Source organism: Acanthochromis polyacanthus, chromosome 4 (assembly GCF_021347895.1).
Source record: "Acanthochromis polyacanthus isolate Apoly-LR-REF ecotype Palm Island chromosome 4, KAUST_Apoly_ChrSc, whole genome shotgun sequence".
Classification (NCBI taxonomy): domain Eukaryota; kingdom Metazoa; phylum Chordata; class Actinopteri; family Pomacentridae; genus Acanthochromis; species Acanthochromis polyacanthus.
The window spans coordinates 34,590,372-34,609,667 of record NC_067116.1 but is presented as its reverse complement, the minus strand read 5'-3'; the positions used below and the strand labels follow the sequence as shown (position 1 = coordinate 34,609,667).

Below are 19,296 nucleotides of genomic sequence, written 5' to 3'. Positions count from 1 at the left end.
CATGTATTCCGTACAGAAAAGAGTCATTCTGCTGTGCATTGATGAGAATTAAATGAGACTGTTATTGTTGACTGACACAAATTTGCTTAGACTGTTTCCATGATGTTCTGAATTAGCAATGCCCAGGTTTGGTTTCAATGCATCGCAGTACAGTGGCCTTTTTTTCAATTAGCAGTTCCTGTTTCAATTCAGAGTTAGCTATACCTTTTATTAACACTGAAAGAAGCCTCGCAGCATTTTGGAATGACACTTTTAGTGCACATTTAAGCGGGAAGATAATTATCATTTTAATTTCCTCATCACACAGAGATGTCTCCTCTCAGTTATTATCAAGTGAAGTCACTGGTTTATGGGCACAGTTTTTTTTGTTTTTTTTTGTCAACCAATGATCAAACAAGCTGAGGGGTATTTAAATTAGACTTCTTTGTGTGGAGTGATGCCATATGTAAGAGATGGACCAAGAAGAGACGTGGATATTCCTCATTGTCTTGTGCAAATGTCAGCATGTGTGTGCCGTAAAAAAAAAAAAAGAGACTCTGAGGCTGTGCCAGCTGTAAAGAGCTACATTTATCATCCAGAGCTGAGATTTACGGTCAGGGGACAAGTGTTGACCAAATGGCCAATTGGCTGCTCAGCCTGCCCCCACTAAAAAAGGTAAAAGGTGTCAGAAAAGTCCAGTATATCACTCACTCTGAATAAATGCATGGGTGAAAATCTAAGTGTGAGCCTCATGGAATCTATTAGTGGTGGTGGTAAATCCAAGGCACGCTGTCTCGACCGCAGCTGATAACCAGTAGCTGATGCCTAGAGGGCTGCCCTGCCACACACCGCCTGTGTGTGACTCAGCACAGGACATGTGGGCTGGTAAACTCCAAAATTAGCAGCACAAATGCACAATGTAACTCTCACACTGACCTTGCCGGTGAACAATAAGAGGTGGCTAGTAATGAAGGTGGGTAAGGCTCCTCTTCTGAACACACAATAATAAATCGCACTAGTTTCCAGGCTAAAAATAGGTCAGAGCACAGCCATAAATCAATGTTACAGAAAACATATAACCAGTGTGTGTGACATGCACAATACGGAGCTTGGTCATGTGACTAGAACGTAGCACAAACAGAGCCCAGAAGGTGTGAGCATGACACATTTGGCCACAGGAACTGTCCTCTGTGACTGTGACATTAAAGCAAATCTGTAGTATCACTAAATCCTCATGTTCATTCCCTCTGCATCTGTCAGACACATGACCATGATTCTTCCTATCTTCCTGCACTTTGCCTACAGTTCCCCAGCCGTCCCCATGTCCCATTTTCCTTATTTGACCCACAAGATTGTTCTGAGCTTAATATGTAAACCTGAATTCAGTCATCTAGTGCACAAATGCTCCAGGAACAGCTCACCACTTCAAGTAGAGAAAGTGCTGAAAAGCAGAACTGTGTACGAGGATATTTTAACAGAGCGCAGTACTGAAAGATGCTTCAGTTTGTCATTTTTTGCTATTTTGCACTTATTTCCATGCAAGTTAATTAACAATGAGGCTCCAACAGTAGCTGACACAGAAATCCGTTGGTATCAACAGTATGGTATTATGGGTTTTGAAACCACAGACAGACTGAGAAAAAAATATTCTACAAATTCAGTCACAGACTGCAGGTGTTTTTAGTGTTAAGTATTTTGAGACAGAAGGCAGCTTTGACAGATCTTAGGTTAGTGCCTCAAGCGAGGGCAATGGCAGGAGTATCCTTGGTACCTATTTTGGTGAGAAATGCTCTGTCACAATAAAACAGGAACGCTCAGTCTTTTATACAGTCATGAGCCTCAGGTCTGAGCTGAGGAGTACGCGAGGAGGAGGAAAGATGTGGCTCTGTGTATTATAGTTGGCAGCTGTCTGAGTTGATATTAATTAAATAGACATCTGGGTAAAGGTCATCACTGAGTGTAGAGAAAATGTAGGGCAAGATTTGGCTTGTGCACACATGTGAGCATGAATGTTTGAGTACGCAGCAGCACTCAGGCTGTCAGACTGTAGGGTAGTAGGGCACTACGTGAAATTTTGGAGTGGAAATCAGATTCGCTCTTATCAGCAGTGAGCCACAGAGAGGACGGGTAAAAATTCCATGCAGAGTGTAGACTCAATTATTTCCTGGCAATAGGCAGCAAACAGCTACAGTGAGTTATTCCCTCATCTCACTGCACCAGAGCAGCTAAAATAGTTCTGCATATGCCGGCAATAATTTCTCCTGGTCTTGCAATAGTCTTGATTTCTGTCACAATAGCCGTATGCTCTTTTGCAATAGTGTGCATTTCTTCACAAAAGCTGTGCATTTTGTCATAACAGTGTTTATATTACAGTTATCAGCTAGAGAGCCGAGAGGGGAACCACGCACAACAGCAATCCCTTCAGTCGGGTTATCTGGAAACACTGTGGATAAATTCAAACATGTTTGTTGGACACTTGATACACATTTTTGGCCGCATGTGGAGGTACAGACTAAATTCTGATTATCCAATTCTAAATTCAGTTGTTTCACATCTATAGACACTTCAGGAAATCGCACACTACTATATAGTCTGGTCAAGATGTTACACCACTCTGAAGAACACCATGCAGTGTACACATCTCTTGTTTCACCTGGCAAACAGACTTGTGTATCTCGACACTCCCCTTCATGATCATTCTTTGTTCAGCTTTTGTCTTTCTTCCAACATTTTCTATCACTGTATCACTTTCCAGCAAAATTTGCTTTCTATACACATATCGGTATGTGTAAATCCGTGTGTGAAAGAGAGACAGGATGGAAAAAGCACACATATATTAAACAATGTCAGAATAGAATTAATAACTGGACAAGAACCACTGCTTTATGTTGCCTAATCCAGAGGATCACAGCTGTGCAGCAGACACATTCACTGCAGAGGCACCCTGCAGTAGAAAAAGGGAAGAAAGAGGACGCACTATGTCTTTTGTTGCGTCAACATGACATAAAAAACGACTTTAGATTTACATGCATTGAAAAATAGATCAAGGGTCTGATTAGGAGTATCTATAGCATCAAGCCACTGGGACCCACCTGTTGTGTGAAGAAGCACGTCTCTCCTTTTCTCTAGCTCTGCCTCGTTTGCTTTTTTTGTCATGACCACGCTCCCTGGATCTGTCTTTGTGCCTGTCACACTTTAGTTGCCTTGTGTAGTATTCCCAGGCCCTTGTAGTATCAATCACTCCAGCTCTGGTGAAGATTCTCCCTGGGATTAAAGATGAAAAACCCAACAGAAAGAACAGAGTCACGACAAACAGATGACCCTAAACAGCAGCAGCTGGCAACTGCATCAGTTTTATTTACGCAGTCTAAATGAGGCATTCAGCAAGTCACTGTATTTAGAGCAGCGCTTGACAACTGTTTGTTTCATTGTTTTTTTCCTTTGTTTAAGTATGCTTGATGTAACAGTTAACACTTCAGTGGTTACGTTCTCTCAATGAGCATATGTAGAACACAGACACACTGGAAGTTTAAAATTAATATACAGGGCAGGTGCTAAGCGTGGTTTTCAGAAGGAAGTACACAAGCATTAGAAAAACTGCTGAAAACAATTAGAGCTTGGGCTGTATCCGCGCACTGAGCTGAATAAAAGGCCCAAGTCAATGTCACATATTTTTTTATTATATTCAGGAAATATCCCAGTTTTTGATACCCATGACGGTTGAGAAATATGTGAGAGAGCATGGAGTGGGGAATTTCCTAGAATGGTTGACTGCAGTGGAGGAGTCCATTAGCACAGACGTGACCGAGGTCAGCAAGAGCAAGCCAAATTTACTAGGCTGTACAATCATGTAGTGTACTGTATGTGGACTGAAGCAATGTTATGACACAATAGTGAAATATGATCTTGTGTGGTTATTGTCTATTACAGAAATATACATTCTTACCTGATGAATGGGCAGAAAGTGAAGTTGAGGGACCATCAAAGTCATTTGGGTGTGCACTGAAAATGAAAATTAAAGAAATATGGAGTTAATACATGTGTTGACTCAAAAATCAAAAACCGACTGTGCATTCATATATATATATATATATATATAAATGGTAATCTGTCCCAAGACCGATTACAGTTAATAAGATGTTAAAAAATACATCAATATAGGTCCTTTATGTATCTTGAATACAGGCACTAGTATTCTGGTATTTGTATAGTTATGTATTCCTGCCAGACTCTATTGCCAACTGACATTCAATTTTATGTGATGTTTAAGGTCATTCATTCGAAGAAACACAAAAGAAACAGTGTGAGCAAACAAATCAATGAATGAAAAAGCAAGCGGACTGGTCTGCTACATGATCAAAGCGCTTTTCCAAATGCACAGCTGTGTTATTCAAGTGTTTGAAGTGACTGGCTCATTGTCAAGGCGCAGCGTGTGCTCGCCAACCCATCAGGAACGGATGGAGGGCATATTACTGATACTATCTGGATCTTCTGCCTGTCCACGTGGCCTCGAATACACCCACTTCCAACTAAAAGCTTCCGAGTGTGCTGAAGGTGAACTGGCTGTGTATGAACTTCATCCAATTGAACGGCTTTCCAGCAGGTGTGAGTCCAAACACATTGCGCCATAAATTCCGTAGTAAACAGTCCATCAATGCTGAATTTTATTTTTAGTCAAACAGTTGCACAGAGATGAAGAAAGGATTGCTTGTGAATGGAGAAGAATGAATGAATGGATGAGTGAGCCAGAATTGGCGGGCGTTTGGCTGCTGGCAAAGCAGCAGTAGCAAAAGGAGGATGATATAATATATGCTTAATGGTTCATCTAAGTACTTAGAAACCACAACTTGTGGTCTCCTGCTTTCATCAACATAAACACTGGTGATTATAACTGGGTCTAAACTGCCACATGGATGTCTTTAATGGTTCTCTCAAAGCAATGAATCTGGTCCTGTTAGTGCATCGAAATAGAATATACATACTGATCTGTGATGCAGAATAAGTGATAGGTGGTAATGCAAACATGTAATAGTTTCTTTAGGCATTTTCACTCTCTACAGTATTGCTATATTGATCTAGATTGGTTGTGTTCAAACTGACGTCCTCCTGGGATTATGCGAGGAAAAATATGATTAATGTAGAAAAAGTAAACAAACAAGGGCTTGCTGATAGTATCATGCTAAAGGTCATAACTTCCACAAATGAAAAAGTCAAAACATGACTAAATATAGGCTTATATATCGATCAATCTATTTTCTTCTGCTTATTAAGAGTTTGGTTGTGACAGCAGGCTAACAGTACATTGGAGACTCCTTCTCCCCTGCAATATTTTCTAGATTCTCCTGGGCAATCCCAAAGCATTACCAGAAGAGATGAAACATGCACTCCCTCCGGCATGTTCTATGTCTACCATGAGAGCTCCTTGAAAGTGGACGTGCCCAGAAAACCTCCAAAGGAAGGCATACAGGAGGCATCCTAATCAGATGACCAAACCACCTCAGCTCGCTCCTTTTGATGCAAATGAATAGCGATTCTACTTCTTCACCCCGTCTTTAAGGCCAAGCCCAGCTGCCCTACATTTTGGCCACTTGTATCTGCAATTTCATTCTTTTAGTCACTACCCTGTGTTTTAGGGCTGGACCCACATATCCCGTATATCCGAATATTCGTTCGCTAATACACTATCCAGATATTAATTTTGGCATCCGAATATTCGCCCTCCCCGGCCGGACGTTACCGGGCGAAAAGAATATGCGGCGTTACTGTCTTCCCTCCGCCTTCGGCCCACATCGGCACTTATCGGCTCATCTCGTCGTGTGATCACATAAACATATACACATATGTCTATAACATATACACATATGTCTATGTGATCACCCCCTCCTCCCCCCAGACGAAAATATTCGGAGCTCGTCTCTTCCCTGTGCCTTCGGCCCACTTTGGCTCATCCCGCCGTGTTCTGCGGCTCATTTCAGCTCCTCCATTCGTGTTTGTAAACACCACCCGAATGGCCGGGTGGCTGCCGACTCTGACGTCACACTTCACGTCATTGCATAAACACAAGACAAGATGCTGAAGACCTCCGCTGTTTGGGAATTCTTCTGTTTAACTGAAGACAAAACGAAGGCAACATTTGGACCTGGGAGACCCGTCTCTGCCACAAGCCGCCGCCGCCGCCGCCGCCGCCCCCCGGACGTTACGGAGCAGAATGAATATTTGGATATTCGTCTTTAATAGGGCCCGAATATTCGGAGGCCAGAAACCACTGTTCGGGCCAGCCCTACTGGGTTTATCCTTCTCCAGCATGATGGCCTCACATTACTTCTGGTGCTGTACCAATCCGTTGGTCCATGTCGTGAACAATATATTTAAACTCTTGCTTGGGGCAGCAATCGAGTAGTCTCCGGCACAGAGCCACAGTTTAATGAAGCCAACAGAACCACGTCATCTGCAAAAAGTAGAGAGATGACTCTAAGATTCCCAAACTAGACACCCTCCTCACTTTGACTGCACCCTGAGATCCTTGAGCTCATAGTGTCACAAACAGGATCGAACACAAGAGACAACCTTGGCCAACACAGGAGACATGCTTGACTTTGTGTCAAGAATACAAGCACAGTTGTCACTTTTGGTTGTACAGGACTGTTTGTCCTGTAGACTCATATCATATGAATTGAAAACGGTAGCACCAGTGATCATCTTTGAACACTTACTGTGTCTGTCATTAAAAAAAAAAAAACCTGTATGTTTTCTGTGAAATGCAATTCTGTGAAAATCTTTCATAGGTACAGTTGTGTTTGGCTTTAATTGAACAGCATGCTAACATCTGTTTTGACTTGTGTGGCAGAAGTTTTCACCATGATGACTAGTACAATGACACCTTTTAATTCAGCTAACACATTAGGTTTAGATTTAAAATGACTGAGAATGTGTAAAACTGAAAACAGCATTTTTAGTTACAATATGACACACTTAGTCTCCCTATAAAGGCACATTACTGTGAAATTAGTACAATTCTAAGTTAGCACAACTCAAATGTGGATTTTGGGTACCCTAGTGGCTGTTAAGATAAGATAAGATAAGATAAGATAGACTTTATTGATCTCACAAAGGAGAAATTTACCGTTACAGAGCTCTTAGGAACAGAGGGGTGCAAAAAGTCACAAAAGGTGCAAGTACAAGATAATAAAGATTGTAAGAAATGGTAAAATAGTAAAATATACACATCTAAGGATAGGAAACTTTTCTTATATATATTGTTATAAAATAAGCTCTTTGGAAATAGAGCTGTTCTTAACAATACAAGGCTGTTGGCCTTCCACACAACATGGGAAGCCAGCACCCAGATTATGCCACAAATACCTGCTGTTCCTAATATCCCCAAGGGAAAAGCTGAGAAGCAACAGCAAGGCCAGGACTATCGGCGTAGACACCGCACGTGTGCGTTAAAAAAAAAAAAAAGTTAAAAAGGAAATGATTCATAAAGCGTACAGGAGATGGTTGGCAGAGCTGATAGGAACAGTAAGTCCCTGAAGGATATGAGGATTTGGCAGATGGACTGAGATGTGAGAAAAACCATATTTCAGGACAAAGTACAGAGTAAATTCAGGCAAACATCAGACACAGCAAATTAGGAGAGAGGGAAGGAGCAAGACTGAGAAAAGAGAAAAAAGAGACAGGAAGCGAGAGAGACAGACAAACAGAAAGATGGATTGAGACAGGCTGAATGCAGACAACATCCAAAAGAAACAAGCAACGCAGAAAACAAAACTGGAATGGTACTGCATTCATAGCTATGTAAGAAAATGCAGGAGAGCCTTGGGTACAGCGTGGCCCACTTCTGATCTAAGTTGTGTAAATTAGAGCTGAAATGTGGGAGTTTGCAGACAGGTTGTGACATAGAAAAGCAGAGTGGGGGGATACCTTGGATACTGATAAACAGAGGACTGGAGGCACAAACAAGGTTGCTGTCTTGCTTTCTACCTTATTTGGCCATTGATTCAGTTGCAAGCTGAGCAACAGAGCACAGATAAAACAGATCCAGCTAAGAACAAAAAGCTGTGATCTCTGACAACCTAAATATGAGTTATCTTCTGGTATCAAAATGAGAGCCACCAAGTCTGCCTCAGAAATTAGCTGTTTCCAAAAACAGTCATTTTGTTTTGAAAGTTCAGTACTAATGCACTATTTTGTAATGACCTGGAGTCCAGTCATGGACCTTTTTCCCCCGCTCCATTTCTAAATATCCTGAATATGCTTCTTACCTTTTTGTGCCCTATAGTCAAACCTCCCTGAATACAAATCAGTGAACTGTTTCCCTGACACTATTACCATCCCACCTGCAGTTTTACTACAGCCATTACATACAAAGGTCCAAAGCACAAAAGATACAGAGAATTTAATGGGCTCACCTGTCGAAAATAGTTGAGGAGGAGGGAGGAGGTCTCGATTGGAAAAGGAAAGCTGCATGAAGACAACAAAAAAGACAGTTGAGTTCTTTAAAGTTACTGTGTTTACATGCTGACACAAATTAGTTGAGATTCCAAAAAGTATATATTTTTTAAAATAGGGAGATTCCACCCAACCTGAAAATATAAACTTGTTGAGAAAACTGAGGGTCATTTCTTAATAATCTTCAAAGTCCAGTTTATATTGCTCTGGAATATGTTTTATGTATTTTCTCACCAGTCTGAATGTTAGAATTCCCTATCTGCCGCAGTTCTTTTTACCGCAGCTCCACATGAACAGAACAGATCAATTTTGTTATCAGATATCTTTCACTTGTTGTTTTGCTACCATAAAAATAGAGCTACTGCTGGTTTTGCCAGGTCAACTGACAGAACAGAATTTGAGTTAAATTTATTTGATAGGGGTGTTCCATTTTAACATAGTTACAATAAATAGCATCAAACTGATGCTAGGCACAGACAGTTTTAAGCTATTGCTAATTTTCAACTATTGTCCCTATTTGGGCTTCTATATAAACAGTACACTAATTCACACAGCTTTCACGCTTATAAAACCACAATACACCACAGACATGTAGGTACAACAAATTACTTTAATTATGATGTGTACGGGGGGAAAAGAACTACAGTTAGCTATAAATGGCTCTGGTATGCCTTTCTCCAGCCCTCAACTTTTGCTGTGAAAGATGTTAGATCTGTAAGTAATTTGATTTCAGCTGGTATTATGTTCCAGAGTTGACAGCCCTTTATGGATAAATGTGTTTGCCCAGGTTTAGATCTATGATGTGATATTTTACAGCTACCATTCACCCGTTAGTTTGTTATTGTCTGGTCTTTGGACATATGTGGAAAGAGGCTCTGGGGCCAAACTGCTGATACTCTTGGCTTTATAGAGTGTTTGCTCCATGATTTAGGGCTAAAATTAAGTGCAGTTTGATCATAAAAGAGTTCAGGAGTAGTTAATATTTTGCTGGTGTATCATGTGGTAATGTTGCATCACATGTTTTAAATCTATTGCGCAATGAGTATTGACCTGAAGCTTTAACAAAGAATCGCTAGTTGCCATATCCGTTGGAAAAAGCGCAATTATATATCTTCTATCTTCTAACTCCTACATTGATATGTACTTCATACAGTACTTAGTTTTGATTTAATTACTTGGAGGAAGGAAATGAATCATAAATAATGGAATTATTTTAAGTGCCCATGACAGTCCAGGTGCCATAGCTTCTGTGCTTCTAGTACGCGTTTAGAATATTTGAAGTATGCTGCAAAATATAATATTGCAGTAAAACACAGTTAACAGACAGGCCAAAAGTCAGTTAAATTTTGTCCAAGACACAGCAAATATTTTAGTTGGATGTAGGTCTGAAAAATGTGGATGTGATTTTTTTTGACAGATATTGCAACTTCAAAGTCAAACTTCACTTTGATACTCATTGTGTATTACATTTAAAACACACGAAACCACACAAGAGTCCTTCAGAGGTGTGACTGTCACACAAAGAGGACGGTATGAATTTTCAAAACTACTGACACTTACATAGTTTATAACTTAGTTTACATGTCTATCCTGGATTGGAGATTTTGCGACTTCCTAATTGCATTGTTTCAAATTCAATCATTCATTTAATTGTTCAGGGCTAGTTGGATGGCTATGCAAAAAGTAAAAAGGCACACATTAAATATGGGAAGATGTGAACAACTAACAGCGACACAAGGCAAAAATGAAAAATCATTATGCATTCCTAACAACATAACCTAAAAATTTCTGGTGGCTCCTTTTAAAGCAGAGATATTAGATCGGCCTCAAAATGTCTGAGCGACAAAGTCCTACTTGCCTTTTCCTCCATCAATAAAACAGAACAAGTCAAACGCTTGAGTGCACAGCTAATGGTCCCACTTGTTACAATGCTCAAATTTTACGTGACCAAGCAACACAATCAGCTCTGAATTACACACTTAGCCAGGACACACACACACACACAGACACACACACGTATAGTGATTCCTTTGAAGAATCGGGGCAAAAGCACACATGCACATCTGGATACCATCCCCTTCTATTTTTTCCTTTTTTTTTCTTTTATAAAGACCCCTAACGTGAGAGTGACTCAGAGGAGTTTAGCAACACAAAGAGCACAAGAAACGGCTGTAACAAGAGGAAGAATCATGCGAGATGTTATATGTATGCTATGCATAGCAGATGCCAAAATGTGAAAAATAGCATCAAGCTCTCCTGGTTTGTGAATAAAAAAACCAGAACATTTTCTGCCCCTTTCAAATACAAGTCCCATTGAGTAAAGAAGGCCTGAGCTGCTCACTATGGACCTAGCAAGGCTTTGATACCTAAGACACCTGGACGCCTAAAGGAAGAACAGAATTGAAGAGCCAAACATAAACTTCTAACAGCCTGAGACAGAAAAGGCCTTGGGGCAATACCTTTTGAGAAAGCAAACCAAAAGACAATGGCATGATTCATCAGGAATATGGAGAGCTGCTCACAAACACCTGAGACAAGGACTCATTACAGCAAATAGATGAAGTCACTGCATGAGACATCGCCAAGAGTTTGTGCAATTAATTACTATGTGTAAAATACTGCACAAATATTTAAAAGTGATTAAAACGAATAGTAATCGTGCTCAAGAAATGCTATTTAGTGTGTATCGAATGCACAAGCAGATGCACACGCGGTAAACACCAGCTTGTCCACACACATGCCATCAATGTTTGCGTGAGTGAGTAATTGCTTCTACCTGCGGTGATCCCAACTGAGTGTTTGATGAGGGCTGGAGTTCCATGCTTGGCAGCATATGAGAGAGCTAATGGCTGAAGGCTAATTGCTGCCGATTATGTTTGCGTGGCTTTCTGTCTCATGCTAATGTTTCACAGAACTACAGGCTGCAGGGTTTTAGATGGAGCTGATATTTCTCACCGAACCACTGGCTGCTGCTCTGCACTGCAGCAGAGGCCTAAGTGTTCTTTCCTAGGGTAAAGGGTACTGTCTCCTGCACTGTTAGATGCAGCTTTCTGCATGGACACTCGCACTACGCCATCTAATCATTGCCCTTTTTGCCCATAAATAGCATAGTCATTAGTTTCTAACAAAAAAAGATAGGATTCCTGACTCTAAACCTTACAATCAACAGACTATTGATGCATTCAATGAAAAAAGAAAGGAATTTATGCTCTCAGGTTTTCCCCGTGACAACATCTTATGTCAGTCAACATTGTGCTGACATTGCTCTTCTCAATTCAACCCTCCAGTGATAAAAGACATAGAGGTCAGGGCTTCTCATCAATAGCTCTGATTGGAGGACATTTGGTAATGATATGGTTGATTTAGACAGAACTACATATCTACTCAGTTATGATGTTCAGTCAATGAGGACACTCGCATACCAGCTCTGTTGCTACAATGACTGTAGTGACCTACTAACCGGGTATAGGAATCATTTGCTGCAGCGCAAAGCAGCAGGCAGCCTCACCTTGGCTGTGCGCTGTGCTGCACTGATAGATGACACAAGTACACCCCTGTAATGACACAGTTCCACACCACAATCTGCACCTATCAAATACACTTGGCATGTAATGTGACCTCAGTGAAAAACAAACAAAAAATTAAAACAGCCCCTTTCTTTTCCTCTGTCCTATTCTCCACGGTCGGTCTGTTCAGCACATTTCTCATGTCACAATCTGCTGGCCCAGCAATTTTTTATTTTTTTTTATTTTTTTTTTACCAAGAGCTATTTTTATCATGTTACACATTTGCATCACAAAAGGAGGCAGGGCCTGTAACTTAAAGAAAGGGGAGTGGCCGACAAAAGCTATGCATGCACACTTCAAAGCTGCTGTCGACTGTTCAAAGATGTAGTCGGCAGGATGTTTGATATTTTGGTTGTAATAGCGCCTCTGGCATGGGCTCTCTGGGCAGTATGGGGCTCACAAGGTGAGGGGGTAAGAAAGAAGCTTAAGCCAGTGTTTCTATTTTGGAACCTTTGAAGATAAAGATGTGGCATGTGCTGAGCTGTGTGCTTGCGCCAGGGAGCCTTCCTGGATTTCTATCTGATTCACTACAAAGACCAAGAGGAAGTCTAAAGACTGATAGCACCGACGGACTCCCACCTGGTTGGCACTACATGCCTGGCTGCAGGAAGACATATATCTATACAATGCCTTCAAGCACATGCAAGCGGGCATGCACACACACATATATTCACACACTTGCGAATGTTCACCTCTGTCCTTCAGCTCCACAGGATTATTTATTATGACACGTGTTGCAGCTTCACAAACACATGGTCAGATTGCCATTCATCATTTGTGCAGCTGCATGATACGTGATGGAGCCCACATGGGTTCTCCTGAGGCCCCTTCCACCTGAAAATCTTACTATTCAATCTAAATAACTCCCTCCAACCCAGTGTTTTAAATGACAACTCCTCTGTTCATAATCATCCCATCAAATGAGGAAGGGCAATATGCAAGGACATTTACTACTTTATTCTAGAGATATTGTAAATGAGCCTTTATTAAGTGTTTACTTAGGTGTGATGCTTTTCCCAGTGGTTGGGTGACTTACATGGTGGAGAGACATATGCAAAGGGAGAGCTGATATTGGGTGGTGGTGGCAGATGATAAGCAGTAATGCTATCCTCCTTGTGGGACATCTTAGTATCCACCTGCAATATAAACATATTAATAGCTTCAGAGACTGTGTCTTTGTCTCTCTCTCTCTCTCTCTCTCTCTCTCACACACACACACACACATTACCTGAGTATTGTTGGGACATCGATGTTTTTTCTTTCTGTTTCTGGATCTGGGTTGTCCTCCAGTCTTAGCAGCAGCAGCAGCATGTGGATCTCTGTTTATCAGGTGATAGGATAAAACAAACTACAAATACATCACACATCCATGCAATATTTTGATACAGCACCAACAATGGCAATTGAACTCTTCTTAAACAAAGTCTTTGTCATAGTCACCCTCAAAAGATGGGCACATGTGGCGCTGATGTGCACTTATATAACATTTTTAAAAACAGAACATTAGTTTGTCCTAATCTCACTCCCAATGCCCCCGTTCAACCCCTTGCAGGTCCATTAACGCATTAAACCTCCTTATCTGGGTCATCTCGCCTTCTTCGCAAAAGCAGCCCTTTACAGTCCTAAACCCCCCTACCCTCACCCTCATTGAGCATGCACGCGCGCACACAGATGGGATACTAACCCCTTTCTGTCACTAAGACTTAATCAGCAGTAGAGAAAAGCATACAGTAGGAAGAAATAGTAACTGCATCTAATGGCAGCTCAATAGAGAGGAGCTCGCAGCTCTTATACCATTCGCTCCAGTTTTGAAAAGCACACACATTTTGTCACCCAGTAATAATTTAAAGACAGCATACAATTTAACCTATACTATAATATAGTACACATTTAGCATAGACCAAAAAGTATTGATAAAATAGCACTTCTTTTCCAAAGGATGTTTCTTTTACAGCAGGCAGCACCAGTGGACATTTCAACATAGTCAACAAATACAACAGAAAACTGATTTTCGGAGAACAAGCCTGCTGCTATCAAAGCCTCAGTTGGCACTAAATCTGTTGGATAATACATTATGTGTATTTGTCTGACGTGACTTCCTGGTTCCCTTCTGGTCCAGCTCTGTCACATGGGGAGAGGGAGACGCGTGACGCCACACAACGCACTCAGATCCACGACCTTCCCTGAAGGATAACCTTGCCGACGGAGGAGAGCATCATCAAGGGACGGATCTTTAATTAAGTGGCTAGTTCTGCCAGTCAGCCTCATCTGACGGTCAGCACCTCCAGTGTGCATCCTCATCACCCATTAAACTAAATAGCTGGGTCGTGGGAAAGATTCTGTGAAAAGATGCTTCGGGCAAATGCACTCAAAGGCTGAAAACACCTGATCCACGAATAGATTTGGCACAGAAAAATGTAAAATAATTCCAAGGGACATCAGTAAGTTCAATGCAGTAGCTTTTGCTGTATTTAAGATGTATTTATAACAATGCAAATATGTCAAATTTGAGCAAAAAAAAAAAGCAAATTGGCCCATGCAACATATAGTGTGTCAGTTATGATTACAAATGCATCAACTAGCATTTTCATTTTGCAACTTCTTTAAATTTAAATCAATGCTTTAACAATTCATTATACGTTGTTTTATGTATTACTATGACATGTAACTACAGCTGCAGTTGTTGAATAATGGTGCTGGTTGTTAAAAATGTAATATTCCCCTCAGTAGATAGAGTGAAAGGTAAAAGCATAAAATGGAAATGCTCAGGTAAGGCAACATAATGCAGAAATTGAGTAAACGTCGGTATTTACTGCTCATATGCACATTATTATGCTGGTGTTAAAATACTGTTTGCAAAAAAAAAATGGATGAATGAAATGTAAGAACCGAAAACGACTGTCTGAAAGCCAGAAAAAACATAAACCTTTTTACAGACCGACATAAGTTTGTGTTTACCCCAACATTGTGGGATCCCTTGTAAAAACAACCCTAATATGCTGAGCTCATCGTAGGATCACAGAAAACAGATGGCATCAGCCGGATAGTTGTTGTGTCACAAACAAATAGAAACAACCAGCTGCCAGCTTCTCACGGCTCTGAGCTCAGAGCTGTAACATAGAATGGGAGTGGAGCACTTCGGATACAGACAATGACAACAGTAGGAGGCATGTTACCAACCTGGAGGCAGGTTTAGATGGTCTGTCTGAATGAGTATAACCAGAAGAAGACTCGTCTTCTCCAAGTCCAGTGTGCCTCTTCTGGGCCTGAGTGGCATAACAACAAATTCTCCTTCATCCTCTGCTCTCTAATCTAGTCACACTTAATTTCCAATTTAAATTAAAACAAGAGCAGTGAATCTGTTCTCAGTTATAGTAGCAGATTATTTCCTCATGTTTAAGTTTATGGCCTCTTCCAAAAAAAGAAGACTGTTGACAAAACCACAACAGTAATATCTTGTCTTACCATGAATTTTGCATGAAGCTCTTTATTAATTGCATGGATTTGTATCTGCTTGTGACAGTAGGCGTTCCAGCTTTCTTCATCAAAACCATAGTTAAAGTAATCTGATATGTTAGCACCTAAAATAAAAAACACAAGTTGGGGAATAAGCAAATCTGAATGGAATCAGTGAATGTGCACTGAGTGTGATTGCACAGAGAAAGAATCACATACATTTATTGGCTTAAATACCACAACTTACCAGGTTTCTTCCATGGCTTTTTCTTCAAAGTTTTTTCTATAGTCATGTTCGGTTCTTGAAATCCTTTGATATTTTCTGGTTCATCAATGTCTAGTGCTTCTGTAGTGCCTAGAAAGCATGTCAACAGCAAGACATACAGTACACTGACATTAATGCAGCAGATTATGAGTAATGATTCATTTTCAATAAGAAAAAGTAACATTTTATTATGATGATGTGCAGAAATTAAGCCAGTATTCTCATTGTGCATGTCCACTAATGATGGATGTGGAAAAAAAAGGAAAATGATGGCCGATTGTCTGAAAAGTCAGCTAATTGTCTCCTGAAATCTCTTTATTTTTATCAGGCTGTGTTCTGTTTCTTGACAAAAAAATAACTAAAGAACTGCACATCTTTGGAGCACAGACACTTACAAATACAAAAGAAATCATGTCGGTCAATGTCACTGGTCTTTCAGCTTTTGTGCTGTTTTGAGTGCTCTTGTGTTCCGTACCATCTTTAAATGGTTTACTTACCAGCTGCATGTGTCTTCTCAGCATTCATCTCAAGATGCTCAGGTGTGTGCTCAGAGCTGCAAGAAATCAAGAGGCACTCACATTATCACCCTGCTGCCTCCATCATCATGACAATAACTTGAACTCTGAGAAACACTTGAGCTGAGTGCTGATAATCTAATTTTGGCGCCTCCACACGCAAGACTAATACATCACAAAAAAAATATGAAAATATCTCAAAGCTATGTTTTGACAGAAGTGGGTTCCTGACAAATAATGCACATATATTATGCCCAATAGGCAGGAAAACACAATAAAAAGCTGGAAATTTTAACATTATTTTGTTGGAAGATGGATGGTAAGCAGTTACACTCTCATATGCACAGCTGAATGGCTGCACAGAAATCACTGTATTCTTCACTAATGGCATTGTCACTGTCTTCATCATCCTGGACAGCTTTCAGATTGCCCCATAAAACAGAAACACACCAAAATAATATCTACCTGCATGTTAAAATGCATAACAGTTCACACTTGCACTGACCCTTAACAGATAGATAAAAAATGTCAATCCCTGCAGGAAAACATTAAAATGACAACAGAAAAATGCATTTTGTCAGACATTTCATGTTTTTTTTCTGTCATTCCAACCATCAGATCTTTAAGTCAACCAAAAACAAAAACACAAGTGTTGTCCTTTCACTTGCCTTTCATTTGCATTTACAAATGAAAAAAAAAGCCCATTAAAGTCTCGCATACTAAAAAAAGATTGTGGAAGCTGATTGGTGTACAATGCAGTTACTTACTGTAATTGGGAAGTTATGCTACATTTAGTCTGAGGCAAAAAGGCTGAAGAATGCAGAACACAGATATTGTCTGTGCTCTAGCTGTGTGATTGCTTATATCTACATTTCCCAGCTCACAAACAAACAGCGTTCGCCTGGCAGCAGATTTAATTAGCATCAAATACTTCTTAATGTTCCACATGAGTGGCTGCACATTTCAAGGCAGCACACACTGTATCGTTTCATGTATTGTTCAACTGTAATGATCGCTGTTATTATTGTACTGTGAAAACTATATTATACTTGAGTGCTTTCTTACTATATTGCAGTTGTTCCTAACTGGAAATGAGCATGCCAGTATTGCAAATTTTGAATTTGTTCAGTGCTATTGTCGGCCTCGTGGATATAGGCTTCATTTGAATCTTGGGGGAGATATATTAAACGGGCGGTGTGCGGGTCCTCCCACAGGAAATTTTGAGCATAAAACTCTTTAGGGAGTTAAGTCTTTGGCCTTCTGATGAATCTTAATGAATCAATTTGTGACTCTGCGGCACCAATTTATGGCTGAAATGGAAAACACAAAATTCAGGCACCGGGTCACATTCAAACATAATGAAATATATATGAATCTAATTACATTTTTTTCACAGCAAATGCAGTTGTGAGCTCATGATTCACATTTGAGAGTAAAGAAAGACCCATCCTTGTCTGAAGCAATGATTTGTCAATTAAATTAGAACAAAGTCTTCTGCTTCATTTCTGTTTATTTGTGTGTGTTACTGGAATAAAATTGACTATATGTATGCAAAATATGTATGCATATACTATATTATATGTCACATATTGTATGTCATATGCCAGGTGCTGGCAGATTTCCTCAGGTAGTCGCTGATACTCGTCTGTTAAAAGAAGAAAAGCAGTGGTTGTATGCAGCTTTGCCTAATATCATATAAACTTTAGATTTACTCCAACATGTCAAGTGTTTATATTATCTAGTTTGTTTGTCTGTTTCTCCACTTTACCCTCACCCCACCCTATGTAGGCAGATTTCTGCCCTCCCTGAGCCTGGTTCTGCAAAAACGAAGCTTTGTATAATTTTGTAAGGTCTTAAAATTAAACAATAATTTAAATTATCCAGGTAATTTGTTAGAGTATATAACATTGAGTCTTAACCTTGATATTGAAATTAAATATGTATTTTATATAGGGTTTTAGGGTCTTAACTGTATTATTTAACTTCCTCAAGTAAATTTACATAATGAAAAGTATTTTAGGGTAGTAATACTGTGGAGTAATATCATAACATATATCCCTACTATTTTATATGCTAGGTGAATTACAAATGTCAATCTTATATCTCTAGTGGACTTTAACTTTAACTTAGCAACTTTAGTTCAAAATGTGCTCAAAAATGAATAATGACTTAACTGAAGTGCAGTTGCTAATGACTAGATTTGTCTTTCCTGATCACTGTGATTGACATGTTGGAGTCTTTTAGTTTTAATTTGATTTTAATTGCTGTTATGTTTCCTTCTGCTTGTGCATTGTCTGCCAAAGCACTTTATAAAACATGGTTTTTAAAACTGCTATATACAAAAGTTATCACAATATGGTTATTGTTACTATTGTTAAGATGAGGATCACTTTTAAAAAATTTAATTCACATTGCTTCCATACCTGGACGTGATTTTAGTCTGTTCTGTCTCCTCCCTGTTGTCTTCTCCGATGCTCATTTCAAAAATCCCTTAAAAAAGACACACAAACTTCAATGTAGCATTTTACTTATATACAGAGCCACCTGTGGAAATTACAACGGCTGACAGCAACATTATCTCTTACAAACTTTATGGTGTTTCTATGAAAAATTACATGAACAAACAATACGCTGAAACATGGCTGCTGGCCCGTTTAAACTTAGCTACACTGATATAATTTCCCATCTTCATCCTCCTCGGCGAAAACGCTGGAGTCCGACTCTGAAGAAGACATTTAAATGAGGAAAAAGTGGTTTCAAAGATATAAAAGAAATTGAAAATGTAATTTAGCTAGTGATAAAAGTCGAGGAAAAAATCTTTCTTAACGGTAGGTTGAATAACTGCAACTAGTCTACCGTTGGCCTCGAATACAGACTGTTTATAATGTAATTTTATGAATTTAGTTTACTGTCAACACTATTTTTTGCTTTTCAGTTTTTGAAATGTGGTTGCTAATAGTTTAGATACTATATAATAATGATACTTAAAAAAATAAAAAATCTATGCTTGTAGAAAATTAGTTAATCAACGCTGCCTGTTCTCGGGATGCTGCGTATTGCTATA

At 39.7% G+C, this 19,296-nt stretch overlaps 1 protein-coding gene across 1 annotated transcript; it reads right to left on the bottom strand.

Annotated features, from left to right (window-relative positions):
- Positions 1-925: 925 nt before the first annotated feature.
- fip1l1a (FIP1 like 1a (S. cerevisiae)) lies at positions 926-19,247 on the bottom strand. Its single transcript, XM_051947621.1, has 11 exons — positions 18,656-19,247; positions 16,215-16,270; positions 15,700-15,807; positions 15,462-15,577; positions 15,177-15,262; positions 13,225-13,315; positions 13,033-13,132; positions 8,391-8,442; positions 3,926-3,981; positions 3,072-3,243; positions 926-2,923 (listed from the first exon to the last, which is right to left on the bottom strand). The coding sequence occupies exons 1-11, from the start codon at positions 18,709-18,711 to the stop codon at positions 2,908-2,910; spliced, it is 909 nt and encodes a 302-aa protein (XP_051803581.1). The 5' UTR covers positions 18,712-19,247; the 3' UTR covers positions 926-2,907.
- Positions 19,248-19,296: the final 49 nt, after the last annotated feature.

Excerpts from the sequence above, each read along its gene's own strand:
- fip1l1a (XM_051947621.1), bottom strand. The coding sequence starts at position 18,711 with ATGAGCATCGGAGAAGACAACAGGGAGGAGACAGAACAGACTAAAATC. Across the intron at positions 16,271-18,655 it reads CAGACTAAAATCACGTCCAG|CTCTGAGCACACACCTGAGC; the intron begins GTATGGAAGCAA and ends GATTTCTTGCAG. Across the intron at positions 13,316-15,176 it reads CCATCTAAACCTGCCTCCAG|AGATCCACATGCTGCTGCTG; the intron begins GTTGGTAACATG and ends CCTGATAAACAG.